Source organism: Perna viridis, chromosome 4 (assembly GCF_037379345.1).
Source record: "Perna viridis isolate PV_CMFRI_1.1 ecotype Kerala chromosome 4, ASM3737934v1, whole genome shotgun sequence".
Classification (NCBI taxonomy): Eukaryota; Metazoa; Mollusca; class Bivalvia; order Mytilida; family Mytilidae; genus Perna; species Perna viridis.
Window position 1 is genome coordinate 7,528,950 of NC_142448.1, and position 25,229 is coordinate 7,554,178.

Sequence of the window (25,229 nt, forward strand, 5' to 3'; positions counted from 1 at the left end):
CATTGCAAGTCTTACTGAGTTTATTAATTGTTAAACGATAGCTGTAAACACTTAAAGATATAAGTTAATTGTGTAATTTAAGCCATTATGGTTGATTGCATTTCTGTATTTAATACCATTAAAAAGTCATGCCATGATTAATATATTTTCATTCAACCTTTGTACCAAAAAAATCTAAATTCAATACTAGAAAATTAATGCTCTTTTATTAGTATCGGCTGTTAAATGAAAAATGAATTTACATTGCCTGTGTCGCACATAATAGATATTCAACTTATTTTTCAGTGCAATAAAGGTCCTTGTCCCCAGACATACGTTACGGACCATGATGTGGTCTCTATCCTAGTGGCTCATGTATATTGAATGGTGATTGGGAGGTATTGTCATGGTAATTCCCTCAGCCTTTCACAAACTGCCTCCGTCATCGATTGAAATCTATCATGAAATTCAGTCTTTATGGCTTGTCCCAGTTGACTTCCGCCAATGCAATTTATCCATGCAATATGTATATATTATGGGTAATTGATAGTGCCTCATTAATAACAGTTCTTGGAGTTTTAGGTTTATTCTGTTGTGGTTTCACTTACAGTACATGTGACTTGCATTATATTTCTGAAAAGGGGGGCTGTATTTTTTTTGAAGATCCTCCTTATTTGGCATACAGACTGTAGCTCATGAGGCTCTTCTTGCTATTATAAAGGTTTATAATAGAAGTTAATAGAAACCTCAACCATGTATGTTAGTTTCTTTAATTGAGAGATATTAAACTAGGCTTTATTTAAAAGGGTTTGAATACAGTAAACATTTATATATTAAAATCTTTAGAAACCCGTGACCCATTTTTAGTTTACATATTGTTATCTCTGAAACACTTTCAAGCAAACTTTCAGCAAATTTAAAAAATCGCAACCTATTTCTTTGAATAGGTTTTAATTCTTTTCAGAAATTGTATTTGTGTATATACTTTGGTACAGTGATCTTCATCAAAGACATTGCATGCGTAATACGTTATAATTTAAATATGCAGGTATCATATTGATTTGTGTTTCACAAGTACATGTATTATAATAAAATGGCTGTGGTTTGTTTACATGTTACCTTGGCAATGACATTTATTGTGCATGGTTTGATATTTCCAGTTTGTACTTGATTAAGTTAGCAGATCCTTATACGCATAGAATATGAGTGTTATTTGCTTGTCCAATTAAAACCGAGTCGTTCACCCTTGAAAGTAAAAACGTACGGTCTCGAATAATCTGTTTATATTGCCGATTTAAAAACGAGAGACGCTATCTATCGTTCCTCTAGGTAAGCCTTAAACCTTTCATTATGAAAGAGTTGGTTGTTTGGTCAAACGACGTTCTGCGTCAGATTTTTGTCTACTCTAGCAATGCTATCGGTTGACTGGCAGGCTATTTTCTGTCGCTTACTCCAGCAATGCTATAGGTTGGCTGGCAGGCAAATTTCTGCCCGACGCCAGCAATAGTATAGGTTGAAAGGCTGGCCATTTCCTGCCTTGCTCCTGCAATGATATAGGTTGACTGAGCAGCGTTAGAAACTGATTTTTTCGTCAACATAGACCCAACATAATTTTACATACACAGCACTGTACATTTGAAAGTAGCTTGAGCCAATTTCATTAGACCTACTGGGTTTTACATAGACTCGGTCCGTAGGTCTACTGCTAATTTCTTTCTATTTTCCACCTTTCTCCAGCAATGATATATGTTGACTGGCAGGCTGTTTTCCGCCTTTCTTCATCAATGATATATATTGACTGGCAGGCTGTTTTTCGCCCTTCTCCATCAATGATATATGTTGACTGGCAGGCTATTTTTCTGCCTTGGAGTGTGGAAGAATGTTATTTGCATCTCTTACGGTTTAGGGTAACCATGGATGCCGCAAGCACAAACTTGTGACAGGTGTAGTTGTTAATGAACAAAGCGGTTTTTGTGTTGCGATCATATGTCATATGAAGACAATTTTTTTCTTAGCTCAACTGACCATAGGCTAAGAGAGCTATTGTCATCACTAGGCGTCCATCGTCGTCGTCGTTAACAATTTTTCTCAACTTTTCTCCACTGAAACTACTGGACCAATAAGAACCAAAACTAGAAATAACTTCCTTGATGTATTCGTCATAGAACTGGTTAAGAATTTTTGATCCGTCGAAAAACATTTACTAAAAATAGAAGAAAGGGATCAGACAGAAGTTGTTCGCATATATCTCCCAAACCGTTAATTTCTGACATAGCGTAAGTGTGCAGCACGATAAGATCTATCTATGGTCAAATTTACGTTTTAAACTGATATCTTGAAAACTGAAATAGAAACTTTCAGTTGATGAAATGATCTTTATGATATATCCTACCTAAGTCTTCTCTAGAGTCAAAATTGTCAGACAACTCCTTGTAAGAGTTATTGCCCTTGAAAAGTAATATTGAACCAAGTGAACGATTCAGACTCCTGGGAGCCTCTTGTTTTTCATGTCTGCAATGTTTTTCTTCAATTTCTTATTTATGCTATTTAATATACAACAGGGAATTTACTCATTACAATACACAATGTGTACTTGAAAAATGCGGGACCGCTTTTTAGATGAAAACAGCTTTGAATTGTTTTATTTTTGAAAAATAAACCCTAAATTTTTTAATCGTATTCATAAAGAATATGCTAAAACATGATCTGACAACCCGCTCTTATTGTAGTTCTATCGTTCTTTTTACTGTAATATTATGTGTTACATTGGAAAATGAAAACGGATATTAAGTAAGATCATATTGTAAATACTCCCCTTTCTTACTCACGCACCCCATCTCTAAATTTTGACTGGTATATATACCAACGTATCTTATTCAAACTGGCATTTATGTGCACTACTTCTAACATTTTGTTTTTCATTTCTTGAATTAATACAAAGAAGAGAACAACACCAGCAGATACTTAGGCGGGGCACTTGCCCTAAATCCATGCAATTTTATTTCGTATGCTGATCTATTGGATCTGATTTACTATCTTCTTCGATGAATTACCTTTCAACGTACAAAAATCCAGAATGGTTGCTCTGTAGGCTGTAGGGTCGGTCAATCAATGAGACAAATCGTTTTATATTATTTTTTAAAACTTCAGATATCATTATAGAAGCAACTGGTTTGTTTGTTATCTGTACGAATAAAATACATAAATGGCTGATAAAGCTAGCCTAATCTAAATATTATAAAACTTTAACTGGATTTGAATTGTCACGTCCCTAGAAAGATTCGTGTTTACACGTTTCTATGGTGATGTCACACATACATCTCGTTTAGTAGTGCACCGTCTAATCTATAACGCTATCTTCTATTGTAACTAGAAATTACTAGCATTTCGGATTTTTCATTGAGATATTGACATTACCATTTGGTCAAGGTAATATTCATATAATACGCCTTTATCGGGTGATTTTGTATTGGCATAATATATCATATATATCATAAATAGAAATTATAATCCAGAAGGTTTTACCTCGGATATCACGTGTTCTGCTTTAGTCAACGGTTACGAACTTGTTTACATTTTGAAGTTTTCGGATAGAGATTTTTACTGTTCGGTAAGAAACTTTTTCATTTATTTTTTCATACAAAAATAATATATTGATTGATTTCGATCTGTGGATGCAGATGTTGTGTATATACACACTACAAATTTCCTGCTAAAGTTATGACTAATTATAACATATACTTTATTGCACAGGATGCACTTTCTATATATCTGCACTTCTGTTAGGTATTTAAAAAACTGTATTTAAATGTCTATGTAAAAACGGAAATATCTAAAGAGAGCCTTGGTCGATGTTATAATTGGTAGATATTTTTATGTTAGCTTACACATTTGTATTCTGTTATTTTATCTTTACATGTAATGCTGTTAACAGAATAAAACCATATGATATCGAATGATCTTGGGCGTGGCAGGTTTATGTGTATAAAACTGTGTTTACAAACATTTTTTCATGCCAACAGAGGCTATGTTTATCGATCTGCACGGCTTTGAAGAATAGGACACCACCTACGCATAGATGATAAATCGACCAAGAAATCATCTAAAATTCCATTGTATCAAAAGCGGACTATTTATAAATATATTCAAGTGCTTCCACCAGTTCAATGTTCAGGAAATTGAAACTTGTATTTATACCATTCCTATAAAATGTAACGAAGCTTTTTGTTATAGTTTTGAGATAAGTGGTCAATGCTTTTATATATGAACTATTTTATAGATGATACACAAAAGCATATATGTACACTGTTTTTCCATCTTTATTTGCTTATCGTTAATATAAGGAATTTTGACATGACCATATGTAAACCGAGTGTTGTATACCAAGGTCAACACCGATTTATACAGGGATACAGATCCATGAGGATTGTTAGACAATATATGAACCTATTGACCCCTTTAAATGTCCACTTAAATATTCATTGGTTTTCGAATTGTTTATCTTTTAGATTTATTATAAACTGACTACTGTACGTACTATTTTGTTGTTCCCAAATCGTCATGGCATCACTGACTATTCAGGGACAGATCGTTACATTCATGACAGGGAGACTGATGAAAAATATCGAACGTCGTCTGTTACATGTACACGTATGCTGTCCCACCTTCAACCTATTTTTTATTAATCAACATAACGGTATTGATTGTTCTAATATATCTCAGCATGCAGATGAAACGTTTGATTGGATTCACTGTAAAATAACATAGAATTTATTTGTTTATTGATTTCAAATAAAGTCCTTAAGTTAAGTGAAATGCGTTGACAAAAGTAGAAAATATTGAACGCTTCCTCTCTCTGCATTTACATTGTACATTGTACAGCTTTTTCTGCCAAGATGCTACTTTCAAAGTGTGAAACCTTCGAAAACGTTTTTGAAAAATAAACAGCAAACGACGTCAAAAACTGTTAATTATACCAAATTCAAAATTGTGCATTAATGGTATTTGCAAAGAAATAACTGCTGTTTTTTCCTATTATCAAAACTTTATGCAAGTATGGTTTATTGAAATACTTATAACACTACAGCTCAGTACCCGACCCTCTGATTTGTCGGGATATTTACTCTTTTTACGCTTACTATTGTTTTTCCATCATTAGTTTCCTCTTTAACATTTCAGTATAAAAATGGCGAGCGCTGACGACATTGACGTTAACGAGGTATGCAAGGCTATGGAGAAGTTTTGTGCTGTATCAGGGAAAGCCGGTACGCAAATGAATTCCAAAGCTTTTGGGAAAATGGTCGCGGACTGTATCGACAAAAAGACAGATGTTAAAAATAGGATGGATTCCAGCGTATTCCCGACAGTTTGTGATAAAAAGACTAAGTATGTCATTATATAAGTCACGATTGCCAAAATTAACAAATCCTTTACTTATAAGTCAAGGTTTTCTTATTATTATAGGCTTTGTTTTTTACCCCTTTTTAGAGGGTCAATTTTTTTCATAACAGCCGCGGTAAGATTATATTTTGATATTTTTTTTAATTCTAATTTTTTTTATCAACACAATGTTCTCATCAAATATAGAAGACTCGAGAAATCCGACAGATGTCGTAAGTGCCCTTTTAGGCTTTTTAAAGGTAGATTTTCTGGGGGAACATGATTGCATAAGGGCAATGATTTTAATTTGCCGCTTGAAATTATTCTATAAATTTTCTATAAGATAGTGATCTGGTATTAAGTACATTCAGTTTCAGTATCTCCCACAGTTCTTGTATTCTCTCCCTTTCAAAGCATCCTGAATCAGAGACATCTTTGTTGCTATAAAACTTGTTTACTGTTTTTTTTTTTATCATAACGGAATCATAATCGTAATATTAAAGTATTACTTTTACATTGTTTGTAAAAAGAATACTAGGAGTAGACGAAATTACATGCTAGGGTTTGTGTGAGGAACATAAGGATGACATTGTGTAAATTTGATTAAAAATCTTATTTTTGCCAGTTTCTGGGCCCATTTATTGAAACTGGCAAATATACGATTTTTAATCATATTTACGAATCAGACAGAAATAGTGGTTCTTAAGAAACCATCTGGGCCCCAAGTTTCTGTGGTTAAATCTCAAATGGAAAGATACTGAATAAGAATTATGAGTTTTATTTTCAAAAAAGTTGTAGAACAGCCCAGTATGAATAATCATGACCATTTTTATCCTACCGTCTGTTTGATGGTTTAATCTAGAAATTTGTTTTAATCAGTTATGGAAACAACCTTATTAGTATTACCACATTCCAACACCATGTATTGAAAGTGACGTGTTTTTATCCGACAGGTGTATCGACTGTTCTAATAAGGACCAGGTAGACAAGTTATTGACAAAGGCCGCCGAGCAGTACAAAGATATTAAGAAAAGTTCCAAGGATGTCAGTGAAGTGAAAAAAGATCTGGCAAAAAAAATATGTAGTGGTGGTCCTAATATTAAAGAAGTTGTAAGTGTGTGAATAGAATACTCATATATATTGATCTGGCTGAAATCAATTTAACTCTCTCTTGCAATTACCTGCTTATGTAATGTCTGTCCATCTATGGTCGGTGTAAGCATGGTGCTACGCTTTATGGAATTTACAATCAAATTAAAGGTTGCATTGACAATAGAAGTGCGATTAATCTAGTTGCTCCGAAATTGTTTTTCTTCTTATTTCGTATGTTTAATATTACTAATTTACGGTGTTCAAAATAGAAATAATATAAACTAATATAGGTATGTCTTATCAATATGAGAGATGTCGATCTCAGTTAATGAAAATGGGTTTGTGTTCTGTGTAGTTCTTAGTTCTCAAACCTGCATGTCAACTGAGATAAACCTACTTCTTCCTTTAGCAATATAATCTTCAGTTTTTTAATACAGCATCTTTGGAGGTTTGAAGGTTTGGATTTTGCATGTTGTATATTTCAGAAAGCATCGGCTACCGGGGGTGTTGACAGAATGACCGATACTTCTAAATATACTGGGGCTCATAAAGAACGATTTGACGAATCCGGGAAAGGAAAAGGAGCTACTGGACGAGAAGACAGGGTTGACAATACTGGTTATGTTGGAAACTATAAAGGGGAGGGCTCATATGGAAAAAAATAACTGTCTCACGTGTTGATCCTAGAACTTTTTTTTACCTACGATGCATGCAATTATTAATACCATCTGCTGCAATACCTGTAGAATAATGCAATAATTTATTATTATTTTGTACATATGTCATTAAACTGTGATATATTTGTTTGATGTACAATACTGCCTCTATCTGGTTGTGGCACCTCCTTCCGGCGAGACTTACTTTCCTTCCATAATTTTTATTTCATTCATGTATATTCCAGGTTCTGTATTAACAAGCTTACGTCTCCCAGAGGTATTGGTGAACTTTTCACTATGCTTTGCATTTCTTTGTCTTCGAAAATTTTATTATATTTTAAAAGAATTCATCTCAGAAACTAATGTAATGGTTAGACTAGATTAAGTCCCAAGCATATTCAGCGATCTATTTCAAAACTGGATAATCCAATTTAGTTTGTGGTAAATTTAAAACCAAAAGAGTAGAGTTACCAACTTCGACTCGTGCATATCTCAGTTACTTTCAGAGATACAGTACAAAATGCAACTTAACATTTTCAAATTTGATAGCTTTACCAAAATCTCTATTGCGTGGGTGAAATTCGTCAGCTCCTAACAGACAAGGGCGAATGTAACAGCATATATATATAGTTATGCATTTCAAGGAATAAACCATATATATATGGTTTATCCCTTCAAATGCATATCTTAGTAAATAACGATATGTCGTACACTGTTTCAAGGAGTAACCTCTCATCAGCAGCTTTAAAATCAAATATGTAGGAAGATCATAATCAAAATATTAGTTGTATACAAGAAGTACTCGAAACCAAAACTATCGAAATAGGAAGCCAAATCCATCACCGAGAGGTTCTACCATATGCAATGCAAGGAATGAAACCTCAGTGTTATACGCATTTTTAAATTTGGAATACTGTAAGATTTCATAAATAGGTTAGATCAAATATGATATAATTCGGTGTCAGACAAGTCTGACTACTGGGTTGGTGAATACTCTTGGGGATCTCAGGACCAACTGCAGCGGTATCGACCCAGTGGTTCTTAAATACAAATAATTCCAATTTTATATATTGTAAATTTCGATATACTGCACGCGTGTTTCAATGAGAAACCTTTCATCATTAACATTAAAATCGAATATGCAGAAAGATCATAATCAAAACATTAGTTGTATACAAGAAGTACTCAAAACCAAAACTATCGAAATAGGAAGTCTTTAGAATGTTAAATTAATACAAGTAAGATTTCACGTATCTACAAGTAAGCAATTCAGGATCACCGATCCTCCGGATTTTTGCACAAATCCTTTTTTGTTCATCCTTCTTTTCTTCTTGTCTGCTGTTTTCAGTTTTTTATGCCCCCGCGACAAACTGTCAGGGGCATATTAATTTACCCCTGTCCGTCCGTCCGTCCATTCGTCCGGATTACACATGAGCATGGCTTGTCCGGCTATCTCCTCGTACAATTTTTGGGCTACATCTAGAAAATTCTACAGGATAATTCTACACATGATGGTGTGTATAGCCAAAGGATTTGATTTTCGTGGAATATTACAGAAATTGGTGATAGTTACACTTAGTCATTTTCATCAGAAATAGGGCTGTATGGTTTGTCCGGCTATCTCCTCGTACAGTTTCTGAACTACATCTAAATATTTTACAGGATATCTCTACATATGATGAAGGTGTGCAGGGCCAAAGGATTTTGATTTTCGTGAAATATTACGGAAAATTGTGATAGTTATACTTAGTCATTTTACTAAGAAATAGGGCTATATGGCTTGTCCGGCTATCTCCTCGTACAGTTTTTGAACTACATCTAAGGTGTGCAAGGTCATAGGATCTTGATTTTCATTAAATATTACGTAACTGGGTGATAGTTGGACTTTGGAATATTACGGAACTGGGTGCTAGTTACGGGGCGCCGAATGGGACTCTTGTGGTTTTGTACACAAAATTCAATTGTGTACAGAAAAAAGTGAATTTTGTTCAACAAAAATGAATTCTGATTAACAAAATTTATAACATACTACAAATTTTCAATTTGGTATCACAAAAGTCAATTTGGTGTCACAAAAGTCAATTCTGTGTCACAAAATTGACTTTTGTGAGACAAAACTCAATTTTGTGAGACAAAAGTCTATTTTGTGTCACAAAATTGAATTTTGTCACAAAAGTCTATTTTGGATGCAAATTAATTTACAGAATCATTTGGATATGCAAATGAATTTTCTCATCACGATTTTGTAAGAAGGTTTAAGCGCTGGTCTCGCATACGCAGGTTTATGATTACTTCCAGCAACGCGGGACGGTTAAGGCCGTTTTAAGTGAAATAAAAAAATTCGTAAGTTGCAATCTACAGTAAAACTGTTCTGAAATTACTAAAATTGCTATTACACGTTTTCTATGACATTTGTTTGAAAAAACAGGTTTTAAAATACGTGATTTTTCTACTTTCGACTTACTTGGGATTTTCCCTGGTGAATCACGTGATCATTTCCCCGATATCTTTCAACTCAACTACAAAATGCTGTTGCCCGACCTGTTAATCGCAACAATTTTATAAAAATTTGACAAGATAATTTGTATTAACGTATGTGTCCCAAATTTTGCTAGAAAAAGAATTGAATCGTCAGATTAGCCAAGAAAATCATATTAGAAATATGTTGTGCGGTGAAATTTGTTAATCTGTCGAAGTCGGCAAAAGATTATTTTGTTCCACTATCCCTCACGATTTTTTGCCAGATACTGATAGATTCCTTATTTCATTCCAACTCTATTGATGTATGACACAAGAAATTCGGTTGAGTGGAACAGGACGGGCGAGATGAAAAACCGACATAGTACGTGTCTAATATTCGTTTCCCTTTCGTTTACAAATGCTCAAATGATCTATCTTTAGATTCATGATTAAGTGACACAGTGGTTTATACGATTACGAAATCCGATATTTCTTTCACTTATGCGCTTTATTGTAACCGTGCACATCCGTACCTTATCCACTGTATTGCAGTGAATGCTCTAATTTTGTAATACACGTATACATGATGCTGCTCATTTTGAATTCATTTGCATATCCAAAGGATTCTGTAAACTAATTTACATACAAAATCGAATTTTGTGACACAGAATTGACTTTTGTGACACAGAATTGAATTTTGTCTCACAAAATTGAATTTTGTGACACAGAATTGACTTTTTTGACACATAATTGACTTTTGAGACACATAATTGAATTTTGTTTCACAAAATAGACTTTTGTCTCACAAAATTGTTTTTTTTTGTGACACAAAATTGGTTTTAATTACAAAAAGATCAAGTCCCATTCGGCGCCCTAGTAATAGTTGGACTTTGTAATTTTTATCTGAAATATATCCCTAGCAACAACGTTAGGGATTTGTTATTGGCGGTATTAACATTTTTTATGTGTTCGTCTGTCCGTCCATCAGTCCTATTTTTCTCATCGCAACTAGTCTGTCACTACTGAACAGAATTTCATGACACTATATGGCCACAATACAAAATATAGATATGCATATATTTAAGAAATTCTGATCCCCAAATTGATCCCCAAATATTTCGAGTTGCGGTACTGGTACAGTTTGTCATTGCAAGCCTTGGAAGGATTGAGCTGAGCCAACAGACTATGAGTATCACAAGTCTCTGAAGGATTTCTGAATCTGCAAACCATGTCTTTATACAAAAAATAAACATGTTCTTAATTTGGCGAGTCTAGCGAGCGGGGGCATCATTAGTGTCTTACAGACACATTTGATTTACTAAAAAAAAATCAATACTAACAAATGACGCGGGCTCCTGTGACAAACAGGGCTTCTAGTCTTACAGTTAAAACATCATAATGGAATATAATTTACTAATTAATCTGCAAATAAAATAAAACAAATAAAACTTCAATATAGTTCAGGGATGTATGAATTGTTCACTAGCTGTGCACAAATGCAAACATCCCTCTACATGGCTCTGTTTTGTTCTTGGACTGTGGAAATCATTGTTGAATGATAGTTTAACCCTGGTCTTCCTTTTGACCCATAATTATTTGAAATATTGCTTAAACGAAGTTTGTCAAATAAATTGGCACGTTAGTGAAACTTGGGTTTATTCTTTAAACCACCGATTCTGGTGTCTAGAATACATTATTGACCGATGAATGACCTCGTTGTTTTTTTCTGTCAAGACAAGCCGATTCCAGATGTAATAATATACAAATTACTAGCATAACTAATATTATTACGACACCTTTGTCAATAATGTAAGTGGATCAGTAACAGTTTCTTTAGTGCAATTCCATCCTGTATAGTATTCAATCGTTACTTTAAATCATGTAAAAGCAATAAAAGATGTGGACTATCAATTTGAAGAAGGACAATTTACTTTTTTTTTTAATTTGAACACCATGTCCGAGTTCATGGTTTCATTTTGTTTCAGAAAATTTCTAAATCAGGAAACGTAAGCGGACTGACGGACAGTACTAAGTATACAGGAAGTCACAAAGAACGGTTTGATGAGTCTGGTAAAGGGAGGGGTATTGATGGAAGAGAATATCGCTATGAAGATAAAGGATATGTTTCTGGGTATAAAGGCGATGGCACATACGATGGCAAATGATTGATGACCATTCTGTGGGTTATATATGGCACAGGATGTATCGTAGTATTCACCACCAATGATGGTTGGTTTGATGGACACTCAATTAAAATAAAACACGGACAAAGCGAATCATTTTTTGCGTCTCCTTTATGCTCACTCATCTAAAAACTATATCTGCACAAGTTTGGAAGTACATGCAACAATTAGGCACACAAATTGATCACAGCTGAAATTGTATGCTAATGTTTTTTTTATATTTGCCAGTAAAAAATGCAATACGTTCATTGGGGTGGCGTTGTCGTCGTCGTCACCCATAGACATTTGGTTTGCACAAATATCGCTATACGTGTATGTCTAGGCTAATATGTATCGGAGGATTATGATCTGACTAGTTAGATATAAAAGAATAGAAATCGAACTGTAACAAGGAAAATAGAAACAACAAAGAACATCAAATTAATCAAAATATTACAGCAACTTGTCCGTTTAAATGTCCCAATAGCTTTGTCAATCCTTTGTATTTTTCAGCAGATTGGTAACGAAAGTGTCATGGTTGTAGGGAAGTCACTGTCACATGTCAAAAAAGGGTAATCAAGAGAACCTAGTAGATTCGAGTGGAAATCAAAAGAATATATTCCAAGGACAAGGGAAAACAGACACACACAACAAAGAACATGTAATAACCAAAATAACACGTACAAAGGAACAACAGTAAATGAGCAACCCTAATTCCTTTGGGATTCGCGCTGGAGATATTTTTTTGTTTTGACCACCACCGATTCGATTCAGGGATTCGGTGGTGGTCAAAACATATAATTGACTGATTGATTATTGGGGTTTAACGCCCGAGCAGCGATATTTCAGCTATATTCAAGCGAAGTCAAAACATAAAAAATATCTCCAGCGCCGAATCTCGGAAGGGATAAGAGCAACCTGAACTCCACTAAAAACTCGAAATATGGACCAGGTGTACCGGTAGGGCAAACGTCCTTTGTTTTTTTCTGGTAATACCCGCCGAGTTGCTCATGAAAAGTCATGTCAATGGCAGACAAAAAAGGAAAGGAAAACTCTGACACTTTTGAACATATCAGTTTTAATGATGCAGACGATCCACGAGTTCATGATAACGACCATAAAACTTCTGTACTGATGACTTCAATCGTGTCACGTCAGGGGGATACGAAACCCTGAACCAAAGTGCATGTGTTTCAAGTACGAACATTGCTTTCCGTGGTTTTTGGTAGTGGTCTTAAGACCTACTGTTGAGTTAAGTCCCTTTGAAAGGTAGCATTGCGGCAATGTGCGCGAGAAAAAAAAAATCGTCTGGATGTTCGAAAGGATTAGATCCAATAACTTGCTACACAGATCGTATTTTCTATGCTGATGAAAAGGAAGTATGATAACACATTATATTTATCATGTCTTGCCGTGAAAACAATGATACGTTATTGTTATGTTTGTATATTTACTAAAATCCGACTCAAAATAAAGTTTGTTAGAGTTAGACTTATATAGTCTTAAGTAGCACTCCAGCAAAGAATCATGCAAAATGTGATACATGGATGGAAAACCTACATATTTTTATTTTTGATATCTTGTTTAAAATGCTTTAGTAAACAGAAATTAACATTTGGTTTTTCATGTAACCCGTGCTCATAGGAGATAAAATTGTATAGAATGCACTGTAGAATTCAAAAGTAAGGGAGACAACTCTGTAAATGACACTCAAATACAATAGAATATATTGGACTTTCAATGTTGATTATCGCCTTATAGCAGGCAGTTTTGAATGAATAATCACACATTTGACAATATAGACCCATAAAGCAACTTAATTACAAAAATAAAAATATGTAGCCTTTTTTGGGGTGTATCACACTTTTTCAGATTTTGCATGATTCTTACAAAGACTGCTACTTAAGTCTTATAGTCCCATGCAGGCACAGCACCGTCGGCAGGCATTTTATCTCATTTCTGCCTTGCCAGTTCCCGTGAGCAGGCTAATATAACGTATTAATAGCGAAGCGTTGTGAGCTCTACGACTACGGTTATTACATGCAACATCAATTCAGATTTTGGGATAAGATAAACGTGAATAACTAATAAGCTTCTGCCTGCTTTTAAGGCAGGGCTGTACTTGAATTAACATTAAATCATTTTTTTTTATAAGTAAGTAAGTGAATTTTAGTTTCTACCTTTCTGTGAAAGAATCAGGCAATGGGTAACACATCAGTTTTCTCAGTTTGGTCTTTTTTGCCTCAAATATATTCAATACATCTAGAAAACAATTAATATGGAGTAGGCATTGCCAAAATCAGCTAGCACCGAGAGCTTTACCACACATGTACTGTCTGTGCCAGATTTGTCAAAATAATAAAAACATTACAAAAATGAAAAAGGGTTGGGGTCAGACGAAAATTTTTGTTTCGCAAGTGCAATATTTCCATACATGTGAACCTACCGGCGGTAGTGCAATTCTATTGGAATTAGAACCTTCTTACCGTTCTACAGAAAATCTACCGTTTTCCGAACTTTATACTGTAAACAAATTTTGGACGCCATTTTTTTTTTTTTATTTACTGAAGAAAAAATTAACATTTCCGGTTGATTTTGGGTAGACAGGTGAACATGTTAATTAGGGTCATAAACAGTAATTTAGAGCTTTAGTGGTTATCAACGAGACATAATTTAAAAGGTGTGATGATTATATAACAACAGGAGATGATTGACAATTATCCAAAGTTTTAGTGGCACATGCTCAATTGATTAATTTATTACTGTCGATTGGGTCTGGTGGAAATATTGATGCAGGACATATGATCATCAACAGTCAAAATGCCGAAACGTAATATTTCATCTTCAGCACCTCCTGCCAAGAAAGCAAAGTACTGTTCCGAATTCAGTGCTGCCTGGAATTCAAAGTGGTGCCAAGCCATTAATGACTATTTGAAATGAAATCATTTTGATGCATATTTATGCAATAGTAGCAATTGCATGTAGTGACAATTTTTAAATGAAAATTATTTAATTAATAGTAGATGTTTACAAATGTAGTAATAATGACACTTTTAAATATAAAGATATTTATGCTGTTCTTGTTATGATAATATTGTCAATGATAAATAAAATCATTAAAATGTCCAAGTGTTACTCCATCAAAAATATCTTTCCAACTATTCCAATAGAGTATTCAGCATTTTTCTCATGGAAACAGACTTAATACAAGGTTTTCCATAAGGTTCACACATATTTGACTTGTTATGCAGCGAAAAAAAAAATGCCAATTAAAAACCTCCAGTTTTCAAACCAAATCTGCAGCTGAAAAATGACCAATCTCCAGTTTTGAAGGAATGACTTTATCACATGTATGTATTTCTATTTAAATTTCAAAGGCAAGCGAAACCAATACTTTTATTTGAAAATCTGTCTTGTAAAATAATGGAGATTTTTTTTCATTGAGTGAGCAAGGAGCTAATTTTTAACGGCTTGAAACGAGTGACTATGAATTTTTTCCCCCCAACTGTTCCAACCCCATCCCCCTTTTCCCTTTGCCTTTTAAATAGTCGATAGCTATGTAACACTTCACCATACTTTACAATTTTTATTAAAAGCGTCTCTAGTAACATCCTTTTCAGTTTTAACCGGTTAGATCAATTTGTATAGATACTGGAAAATATTACAGTTCTCCACGAATGGTGGGAATATTTTACATATATCATGTGATATAAACAAAATTCAGATGCAACTGACAGCTGCAAACAAGAAAATGATTGCCTTTCCTATCTTAGAAAAGCTATGCTTCGATTTGAATAATACAATTGGAGTTATATTTTTTCCAAGGCGGGTTAGGTTCTTGACAACAGCAATGGTGGAACAGCGGAGATACACATACGTACATCCACATGTTTCTCGAAGTTTTTTACATCATCAATTCACTTCTTTAAATAAGTAAAAAAAAAAAAGTTAAAGACCTGAAATCTATCAGGTATGATTAATTTATTTTTACTGAAACATAATCTTAACCTATTTTTTGATATTTATTTCATTGAAGGAAATGATGAATTTTCTCCGTAAGGACAGTCACTTTTTGTTACTTCCGTGGTATGGCTTTTTTATCGTTAGTATATTGGGGAACCTTAAGGGAAATTTAGATGGTACACGTAATAACCGTAGGGCTCACCCCGCTTCGCGGTGCTCGCTATAAGTGCTACTACCAGTATTGCGCTTTACACATGCTTTTTGCTAAAGAATAAGCACCCAGCACTAAGATTTATGATAAAACAGACAACTTTAATTTTAATATCATAAATTTTCCTTACCTGAGGAACAATAACCCTTCATTTCCTGCATATGGTTTTATGTTTCACAATTGGTTCACTGCTCTAGAGCAAGTACTGACCACTCTGATTTCCTTGAATGCCATAAATATCTGCGTAACAGAATCTTGAATCAGGGATATGAGGAAATGGTCTTGAAAGATCTCTTACAAAATTCTTTTTTAGATATCAGTCATTAGTTGAAAAATACTCAGTTTCTTCTAAAACAATGAGTAATGATTGTTTTTTGTAAAATGTTCTTTGTGCTGATGTGACCGCTGATTTACCGATTATGACAATAGCATGCAAATGCTTTTTAATCACCACTTGAATAGTCACACCACAATGGAAGAGGGAGGTTTAGTGTGCTGTAAAACCTAGATTTAACCCACCATTTCATCTGAAGTGCCTGTACCAAGTCAGGACCATTGTGGTACCAGCTGCTCCTGTGGTGTAATATCTATTTTGCCTGATTTATATTGGACTTGACTTGATTATGAATCGGATTAGTGTTCTGTAATTTTTTTGTTAACCTTATAGATATATTTTCGACTGTTTGTATAAGTATGGGTAATTTTCCCACCCTTTTCCCATAGTTACATTGTGTATTTCAACCTGATTAAACAAATCAATATCTTAAAAAGACAAACTTATTACAAACACTTTGATGGTTATTTCTGGAGATTAATTTAACTTATGAGATATAATTACTTGAATAATGCAAAAAAATCTCTGTGTCTTTTTCTTCATGTGCCACACCTTACATAGACACATTTCGCCTGATTTTTAGACTGAGAAGTAATTAAGAGTATATGCATATATATGCATAAAAAAGCCACATTAGCTCAAAAGAGTTCTTGCAAATGAGTACAACTAAAAGCAAAAATATTCAGGTGATTTTACAAACACATACAGCATGCAACATATTAAATACACAACACAAGCAAAATAGTAGCATTGAATATACAGTAGGCAAGCACACAAGTACTAATTGGAACAGATCAAGTAAAAACAGGCTAAAAATAATAATAGGAGTATTTCTATGTAAAAATATGTGGAGATGAATTACTCTTGATTTTTTTTTCGGTCAGACCAATTGTACAGGTTTCCAAGAAAGTTTTTTTTTTGATGGGGCTGAAAGGATGCACATTTCAGGGAATGTATGAGCACTTGTTCATTTAGAAATGGTCTTTTGGTTGGGGATTTATTATTTTGAATGGCAGCTATAAAAAATGTGAGTATCCTAACACTCTTTTTGTTGTGAACAGAGGTCAAATTAAGAGAAGGTTAACAGGTATGTAGGCCTATCCAAAAGTGGGGGTTCCCACCTTATGCCCCAAATATTTAGTTGATTATATTGAAAAAACTGTAAATTACCGGAGTGGCCCCCTTTCTGGTATTTCTGGATCTGACACTGAAAATTATGATCTATTTCTTCATTCATTTCATTTTCAATCTTCTATCAGTGTTGTCAACAAATATAACTCTCATGTTTGGTTTCACAAACTAAAAAGTAATATTTGAAATTTTGCTGTGATTTCCTGGACAAACAACACCTTCAGGCTGTGTACCATTGTGAAGCTGGGAAAATAAGACTTTCATTTCATTCTGCAAATGATACAATGATGTTAGAAATTTTTCACAAAATTTACTTGAATAAATAATACTGCAAATCCACATTTTTACCTTTTCTGCCAAATGACAGCAGTTTACTCACACATGGGTGTTAACTATATTCATACACTTTTGTAGTAAAATTAAAACACCGATATGATTTTAAAGTACACATTCTCAGCTTTATTTTGTCTATTTTTGATCAACATTCACTCATGAACTAGGTTCAGAATTTTTTTTTGTCTCCTTTGTAGTTTTTCACTTGTATGTTGAATGTGGTGCTAAATGATTAAAAAGGTAGATTACAATAAAATTCAGATGGTAAAAGTGGGTTAAAAATTACATATGTATTTTTGGCAATCTAGGAAGAAATGTTCTGTGTCTTCTCTTACATCTAAAAGTATGACACTCCCTGCTTAAAACAAGCAGGTTAATGTATTATTTTGGTAAGCATTTAATTTTGAGTATCCAGATCTACGTTGATAATGGTAAAAGCCTTTTTAGCTCTCCTGACCCAAAGGGCCAAGTGAGCTGTTGTCATCACTTGGGGTCAGTCATTGGTGTCGTCGTTTCCTATTGTTGCGTCCCTGGTTGTTTTCCGTCTGCATTAATGATAATTTTTCAGAACTCTTCTCCTCTGACATCAGTCTTCACAACTAACTTTCCAGTTCACAGGCCTGAAATACATTTTTCAGAAATTTTTATTTAGTGACTGTTGGCCTGTATAAGTTAATATTACAGGCCCACCTCCATTTTAGCATGCATTGTCGGGCTTCGGACTACTGCTTAACCATGAAGACCGTGACATTACTTTACCAATTAGAATTAAATTTGGTATGATTGTTCCTTGGAAAATTCTGAATAGGACTGATCAAGGAGTTTGTTATCCTTAGACTTACATGGCCATCATTACTAAAAATATGACATAGGGGTCAGACAGCAGTTTTTATACAACCGCAAAAAATTGCGGTCGGATATTGGTATGGCACTGTCATCGTTCGTAGATACTTGGTTTTTGTGCGATAACTTGAGTATTAGTTGGTTGATCTTTACAAAATTTTATAACATGGTTTCAAACCACAAAAGGAAGGTTGGTATTGATTTTTAGGGTTATGACTGCAACTGTTTTAAAATTAGGGCCTAAAAAGAGGCTCAAACAAGCATTTTTTCAAAATTTAACTATAAAGTATACAACTCCAATAAAAGCATAGGAATGTCAATGATAATGTTCCAAAATATTCTATACCACAGCAGTCAGACTGGGAATCGATTTTGGGGTATGGACTTGAACTTTTCAGAAATTAAGGGCCAAAAAGAGGGACTTGAAACATGCATTTCCCCAATGTCCAGACAATAACTTGATTGAAAGTGAATGAATCTTTTTGAAATTGTATTGCAAGATGCCATACCACACAAGGAAGACTGGGATTGATTTTTGGGGTTGCGACTTCAGCCAAGTAAGAATAAGGGGCCAGAAACAAGTATTTGTTTCCTGATTTCTTGATGACAGCTTGTTTATTTCTGTTCTGATTTTTAAGCTTTTTTTATTAGATTCCTACGGAAAATTCTAGCCTGCTTTTTCAATCAGATTTCAGATATCTTTTACAGTTTTCAAATTATAAGGGGTCAAAGGGGACCACATCCAAAAAATGGACTTTTTTAATTTTTTGGTGCAATTTTGAAAGTTGTGATTTTATTGGATTCCATATAAAAATCCCAGCCTTTATACAAGAGCTTTAAGAAGTATGCTTCCCTGAAGCAGACCTTTATACTAAATTGAATTTTAAAATATTTTGCAATATTGTGGCTAATGAGTTGTTGTGTCCATAATGAACTGTAAGTCCCTATGTTTAGGGTGTCAAAAACTAATATTGTGTCTGCACTTGCCTTAATTGAAGAGAGTTCAACTTGCTGTGGTTGTATCATGATGCATTTGGCAAAGCTTTTTATTTGCATTTATCTCAAAAACTTTTGTTTTAGTCTAATTCTTACAGGGTAAAAGTGTTCAGAATGATGAGATCTATCTGTAGTCAAATTTTTGTGAAAATCTGTTAATCCATGTTTAAGTTGTTGCCCTTTGTGGATGTATCTTTTACTGTTTTTGATATCACTTCGAAAAATCTTCTCCTCTGACACTACTGAACCAAATGGAACTAAACTTTGTATGCATGCTTCTTCAGATAAATCATCACTGATGCCATGTTCCTGGCTCAGCAGCTCTTTTAAGATCCTGTTTTGCACATGTAGTACATGTTTCTATGCATCTGAAGAAACCCAGGGATGTTTCCATTGCCTACTACTCCCAATAGACCTACTCACAATTGTGCACAATATTGCAGAAAAAAATATTTCGAACTGAACTCTCCTTCAACTGAAAGATTGATGACAATGTAAAATAACAGTTCAAGCCAGCCCTTATTTTCCCTATCCAGGTCTCAAAATTCTAAAACCCTAATTTTTTGTAGAAAATCCTATTTTTATTTAGCTATTGATTCACATATAGATGGATGCAGCATACTTCCCTTGCTCTAAATAGTAAAAAAATATTTTTAGCATGAAATCTTCATTTTCAGCTAAATTCACCAAAAAATTTTCCTGGTTCACTTCACTTGGCCCTTTCTAAGTGATTTCATGTTGTAATTTTATACATGTTTTTTTTTCAGAACATTTTGTTTCACACATTTTGACTTTATTGATATGTCATGTTTTAGGTAAAGAGAAAGTCCTTTATATTGGGATGGAGTAACAGATTTTGTAAAAGACCTGTTTTCAATGGATTCATTTTTAGTCCTTGGATCTTTAGATTCAGCAGATAAAATTGGTTGCGAGTTCCATAATGCTGCAAGAACAGGCAACAAGAGAAAACTTAGAAATATACTTAACAAAGGTATTAACTTATCCATAAGGATTACCTTTTTGGAAGTAAATCTGACTGTATGTCAAAGCAAGTGAACAATTGCATCAAACATGAGCATGATTGTAATATTAAACTTATTTTTTCAAAATGACCCTCGCAGTTTTGACAGCTTGTGTACAATTTAATTACTGGTAATGTACTTATGAAACAGTTTATGTATTTCATTTCCAAAAATTATGAATTGTTGAATTACATAAGTTACTAATTTATACATTACCATAGAATTTAATTTCAGAAATTACCCACTTTTTGATTGGATAAAAAATTGTGTCCATTATATCATAGGCCAAATTTTGTAATATGACTATGACATCATCAACTTTTTTTTAATGATTTACTCCTTGAATTTTGATATTTAAATTAAATTATAGCTTATAAGGAATGGCTGTTATATTTTCGGTCTATTTGAAATAATCTCCGTGCCTGTGGTGCACACTTGAAAATAACCTGCTACATAGATTATTTAGTGTGCAACACATGATTGAAGTTATTTCTTCATAGACCCAAAAAATATAACAGTCATTCCTTAAACAAATGTATCTATATTTCAGGTATCCAGGTGGATTATCCAAATGATGCAGGACAATCACCGTTGTTTTGTGCATGCTACTGCAATGAGGAGGCTGCAGTTAAGGAACTGTTGAAATACGGAGCTAATCCAAATGAGTAATGACTGTACTAATTATGAACATGACAACACAAAGTAGTTTTCTGTGTTTAATAATTGACCGGTGGCAAAATCATTGCATTTGTTTGTGTGACTTCTGTGAGAACTTTGTCTCACTATTTCTTTTTCTGTTTTGGATAAAAAGCAACTTTGTAAGGGGATCTCTTACCTTAAATTTCAAGGAATCAAAATCACACAAATTCCTGACATGGGGATTAAGAACAAAATTAGGAAAACTATAATTTTGATAACACTTATTTTATTTATTTTGTAGGAGAAGTAATATTGGTATAACCCCTGTGCATATTGCAGCTTTGAACTGCCATTTGAAGTTGATGAATGAGTTGTTGGCTGCTGGAGGTGACCTCAGGTTACATGATCATACTGGAAGAACATCAAAAGAATTTGCTTTGCTTCAACCTGATCAGAAGAAAAGACTAAAAATGTTGGAGTTTATAGAGAAAACAAGGTTATTTGCTCTCACCAAATCAGGCCAGGATTTGAGAGCTACTGTTAATTGTCCAAGAGGAAACCATAGGTACACAGCTTAAGTATTGTAAATATATTCCACTCTTAACTTTCTTTTTCCATTTTTATAACCTGCCACATGTATTGGAATGGTATTATGTGTGTGACACCTTCCGTTGTAATTGAAAGGACTATCCTGCCCTCTGATGGTTTCTTGATGATGAGTTAAGATCTCATCAAAGGAATTTTTATGCCCCCCCCCCTAGCCTAACATTCATAACATTTGAAATTTCTCTTGTCAGGCAGGGACATTGTTTGTGTATTAAAGACACATTTGATTTTTTTAAAAAATAAACCAAAACTATAGTGTTGTTCATACTTTCCAAGGGTAGGTGCATTTTTTCTTTTCTAGTTTTCAAACTTTGCCTTTTTGTTGAAGTACTATGAAGTTGAACTTGCAGCACAATGCTTTTTTAAATTTTTTGAACATTTGCCATCCCCTCTAATACACTTCACCCTGAGTAATTAATGTAACTGACATTCTTGCATGACATCCAAGTATCAATTGGAATTTAGTGTCTGTCCAATACTACTATTTGTCTGACTCAAAGTTCATTAGAGGTATTGGGCCAACTGGATGCTGTAAATTGTTTAAATTGTCATAAAGTCGGTGACTTTTGCTAAACTTTGCCAGGAGATGAGACTTATACAACAAAAACATTTCATTATATTTTTCTTGTTTATTTTATATATAAAAAAAAAAAAAAGTTCCCAAAAAATTTGGTATGGTAAAAGGTAATGTTTCCCTGACCAAACATCTTGTAAATGAAATAATACTTGCGAACAACTGATACCTGCACAAAATGACAGTTTGGATTATTGATCGGTGAAAAAAACATGGCTGCCATTACTAAAATTAGAACATAGGGGTCAGACAGCAGTTTTTTGTACGTATTGTATCTCCAAAACCGTTAGGTTTAACCAAATTCTGACATGGGGTTAAAGTGTTCACCATGATTAGATTGATCTGTGAAGTAATTACAGAGATGATTTTGTTCCGCTTTTTAGCGGAATTCTGCTATTTCAAATCTATTTTACCATTACGATTATTTTTTTACTGTATGTTTACTTTCAATTTTGCCAATTTCCACCTAGTTGTTGACTTCGTAAAATATTTTAGGTAATTAGCTCAAAGATCTATTCCCATCACTGTGTCTGTTGTCAGTCTTCGTTGTCTGTAAACATTTTCAAACATCTTCTCCTCTGAAACTTTCTGTAGATTGAAACCAAACTTTGCATGAATGTTTCTTAGGGTATTTTTAACAATCCTTGTGTGGGGATTTCTGATTTTGCAAAAAATATGGCCACTGTTACTAAAAATAGACCATAGGGGTTAAATTGAAGAATTATGCAAATAACTCAAAATTAGTTTGGTTTAGCTAAAAATTGGTGGGGGTAAAATTAATCAGCATGATGGGATGGACCTATGCCAAAATTTTCAAAAAGATCCTTTGAAAGATGAATGAGATATGGGTCCTGAAATGGATTTTTTCTCTGAATTTCGCATTTCCAACTTTTAAATCTCCTCCTCTGAAAGTTCTGGATGGATTGAAATAAAACTTTACATGAATATTACGTAGGATATGTTTGGCAATCTGTATGTGTGGATTTTTGATCTTGTGAAAAACATAGTCACCATTTCTAAAACTAGAAGAATTGAAGAATTATACAAATAATTCAATAACAGTTGGGTTTAGCTAAAATCTGGCAGGGGTTAAAACTGTTCAGCATGATGGGATTAACTATGTGAATGCCGAAATTTTTAGAAAGATCCATTGACAGATGAATGAGTTATGGGTCCTGAAATGGATTAAAAAAAAATCTCCTCTTAGACAACTTGTAGGATGGATTGTAACCAAACATTGCATGAATGTTTGTTAGGATATTCTTAACAATTTTTTATCAGTCAAAAACATGGCCACCACTAATAAAAATTGATGACTTGTTAAAATAACTTGAAAACCAAATGGTTTATCCTAATTTTCTTTGGAGGAAAATTGATCTGCGTGATGAGACAGACCTATATCTAAGAAAAAAAGAGAAAAAATGACAATTAGAGATTTTTTTATAATATGAAAACCGGCTGGATTACTATGATGCTCTGTGTTGATTAATTGATTCTTGTGACAATAGTATGATAATGTCAAGAGTCCATCTTTAGAAAGCTATAAAGACTATTTTTGACAAGGTGAGCAATTCAGGCTCTCGAGAGCTTCTAGTTCAAAACTCTTCTCCTCTTAACATTACTTGACCAATTGAAACCAAACTTGGTATGAATGTTACTTGGGGTATGTTGCATAGAGCTTTTGTGGGGATTTTTGATCCATCGAAAAACATGGCTGCTGTTACTAAAAATAGAACATAAGGGTCAGACATAAGATTTTCACATTTATCTCCAAAACCATTAGGTTTAGCCAAATTCTGACAATGGGCATAATTGTTCAGCATGATAAGATCTATCTGTGGTTAAATTTTTGTTTTAATCCATTGAGCCATGTTGGAGTTATTGCCCTTTTTTAGCTCACCTGTACGAAGGCCATGTGAGCTACTGCCATCACTTGGCATCCGTCGTTGTCCGTCGTCGTTTACAATTTTTCAAAACTCTTCTCATCTGACACTACTTGACCAACTTGAACCAAACTTGGTATGAATGTTTCATGGGGTATCCTGCATAGAACTGATGTGGGGATTTTTGATCCATTGAAAAACATGGCCGCTGTTACTAAAAATAGAAATAGGGGTCAGACAATAGTTTTTTGCATATATCTCAAAAACGGTTAGATTAAGCCCAATTTTGACTTAGTTTAAGTGTTCATCATGATGAGATCTATCTGAGGTCAAATTTTCATTTTAATCTGTTCAGCTATGTTGGAGTTATTGCCCTTTTTCTACGTTTTGTTGCTACTTTTAGTGTTATTTCTTTCAAAAATCTTCTCCTCTGACACTACTGGACCAATTGGAACCAAACTTGGTATGAATGTTTCTTGGGGTATCTTGCATAGAACTGTTGTGGGGATTTTTGATTCCGTCGAAAAATAACGCCGCCGTTACTAAAAATAGAACAAAGGGGTCAGACAATAGTTTTTTGCATATATCTCCTAAACGGTTTGGTTTATCCCATTCTGAAAGGGGTAGAAGTGTTGAGCATAATGAGATCTATCTGCGGTTAAATTTTCATTTTAATTTATTAAGCCATGTTGGAGTTATTTTCCTTTTTCAAAGGTTTTTGCTATTTTTAATGTTGTTTCTTCAAAAAATATTCTTCTCTGACACTATTTTACCAATTGAAACAAAATTGGTATAAGTGTTCCTTGGGGTATCCTGCATAGAATTGAAGTGGGGTTTCTTGATCACTGTTACTAAAAATAGAACATAGGGGTCAGACAGTAGAATTTCGCATATATCTCCCAAACGGTCAGGTTTAGCCAAATTTTTTCAATAGTTGAAATGATCCTTATTTTTAGGACTACAAAA

At 33.9% G+C, this 25,229-nt stretch overlaps 2 protein-coding genes across 4 annotated transcripts in view; both read left to right on the forward strand.

The window, feature by feature from the left end:
- Positions 1-1,167: 1,167 nt before the first annotated feature.
- LOC148618701 (tubulin polymerization-promoting protein family member 2-like) lies at positions 1,168-11,842 on the forward strand. Of its 2 annotated transcripts, XM_088577862.1 has the most exons (4): positions 1,168-1,308; positions 5,158-5,364; positions 6,312-6,468; positions 6,936-7,254. In XM_088577862.1, the coding sequence occupies exons 2-4, from the start codon at positions 5,165-5,167 to the stop codon at positions 7,113-7,115; spliced, it is 537 nt and encodes a 178-aa protein (XP_088433988.1). In that variant the 5' UTR covers positions 1,168-1,308; positions 5,158-5,164; the 3' UTR covers positions 7,116-7,254. The 2 variants fall into 2 exon arrangements, with proteins under 2 accessions (XP_088433988.1, XP_088433989.1); XM_088577863.1 differs by lacking the exons at positions 1,168-1,308; positions 6,936-7,254 and adding an exon at positions 11,552-11,842 and having other exon boundaries at positions 5,165-5,364.
- Positions 11,843-12,600: 758 nt separating this feature from the next.
- Positions 12,601-25,229, forward strand: part of LOC148618702 (uncharacterized) — a 47,745-nt gene continuing 35,116 nt past the window's right edge. Inside the window, exons 1-4 of one of the 2 annotated variants that reach the window (XM_088577859.1) lie at positions 12,601-13,107; positions 20,355-20,530; positions 21,112-21,226; positions 21,502-21,765. In XM_088577859.1, coding sequence (XP_088433985.1) covers positions 20,416-20,530; positions 21,112-21,226; positions 21,502-21,765 — 494 coding nt within the window. In that variant the 5' untranslated portion in view covers positions 12,601-13,107; positions 20,355-20,415. The remainder of the gene's footprint in view (positions 13,108-20,354; positions 20,531-21,111; positions 21,227-21,501; positions 21,766-25,229) is intronic. The other variant, XM_088577858.1, reaches the window with a different exon arrangement.

Bases quoted from the DNA above. Each gene is read 5' to 3' on its own strand.
- LOC148618701 (XM_088577862.1), top strand. From the start codon at position 5,165: ATGGCGAGCGCTGACGACATTGACGTTAACGAGGTATGCAAGGCTATG. The intron at 5,365-6,311 runs GTATGTCATTAT...TTTATCCGACAG, and splicing joins GTTTGTGATAAAAAGACTAA to GTGTATCGACTGTTCTAATA. The intron at 6,469-6,935 runs GTAAGTGTGTGA...TGTATATTTCAG, and splicing joins GTCCTAATATTAAAGAAGTT to AAAGCATCGGCTACCGGGGG.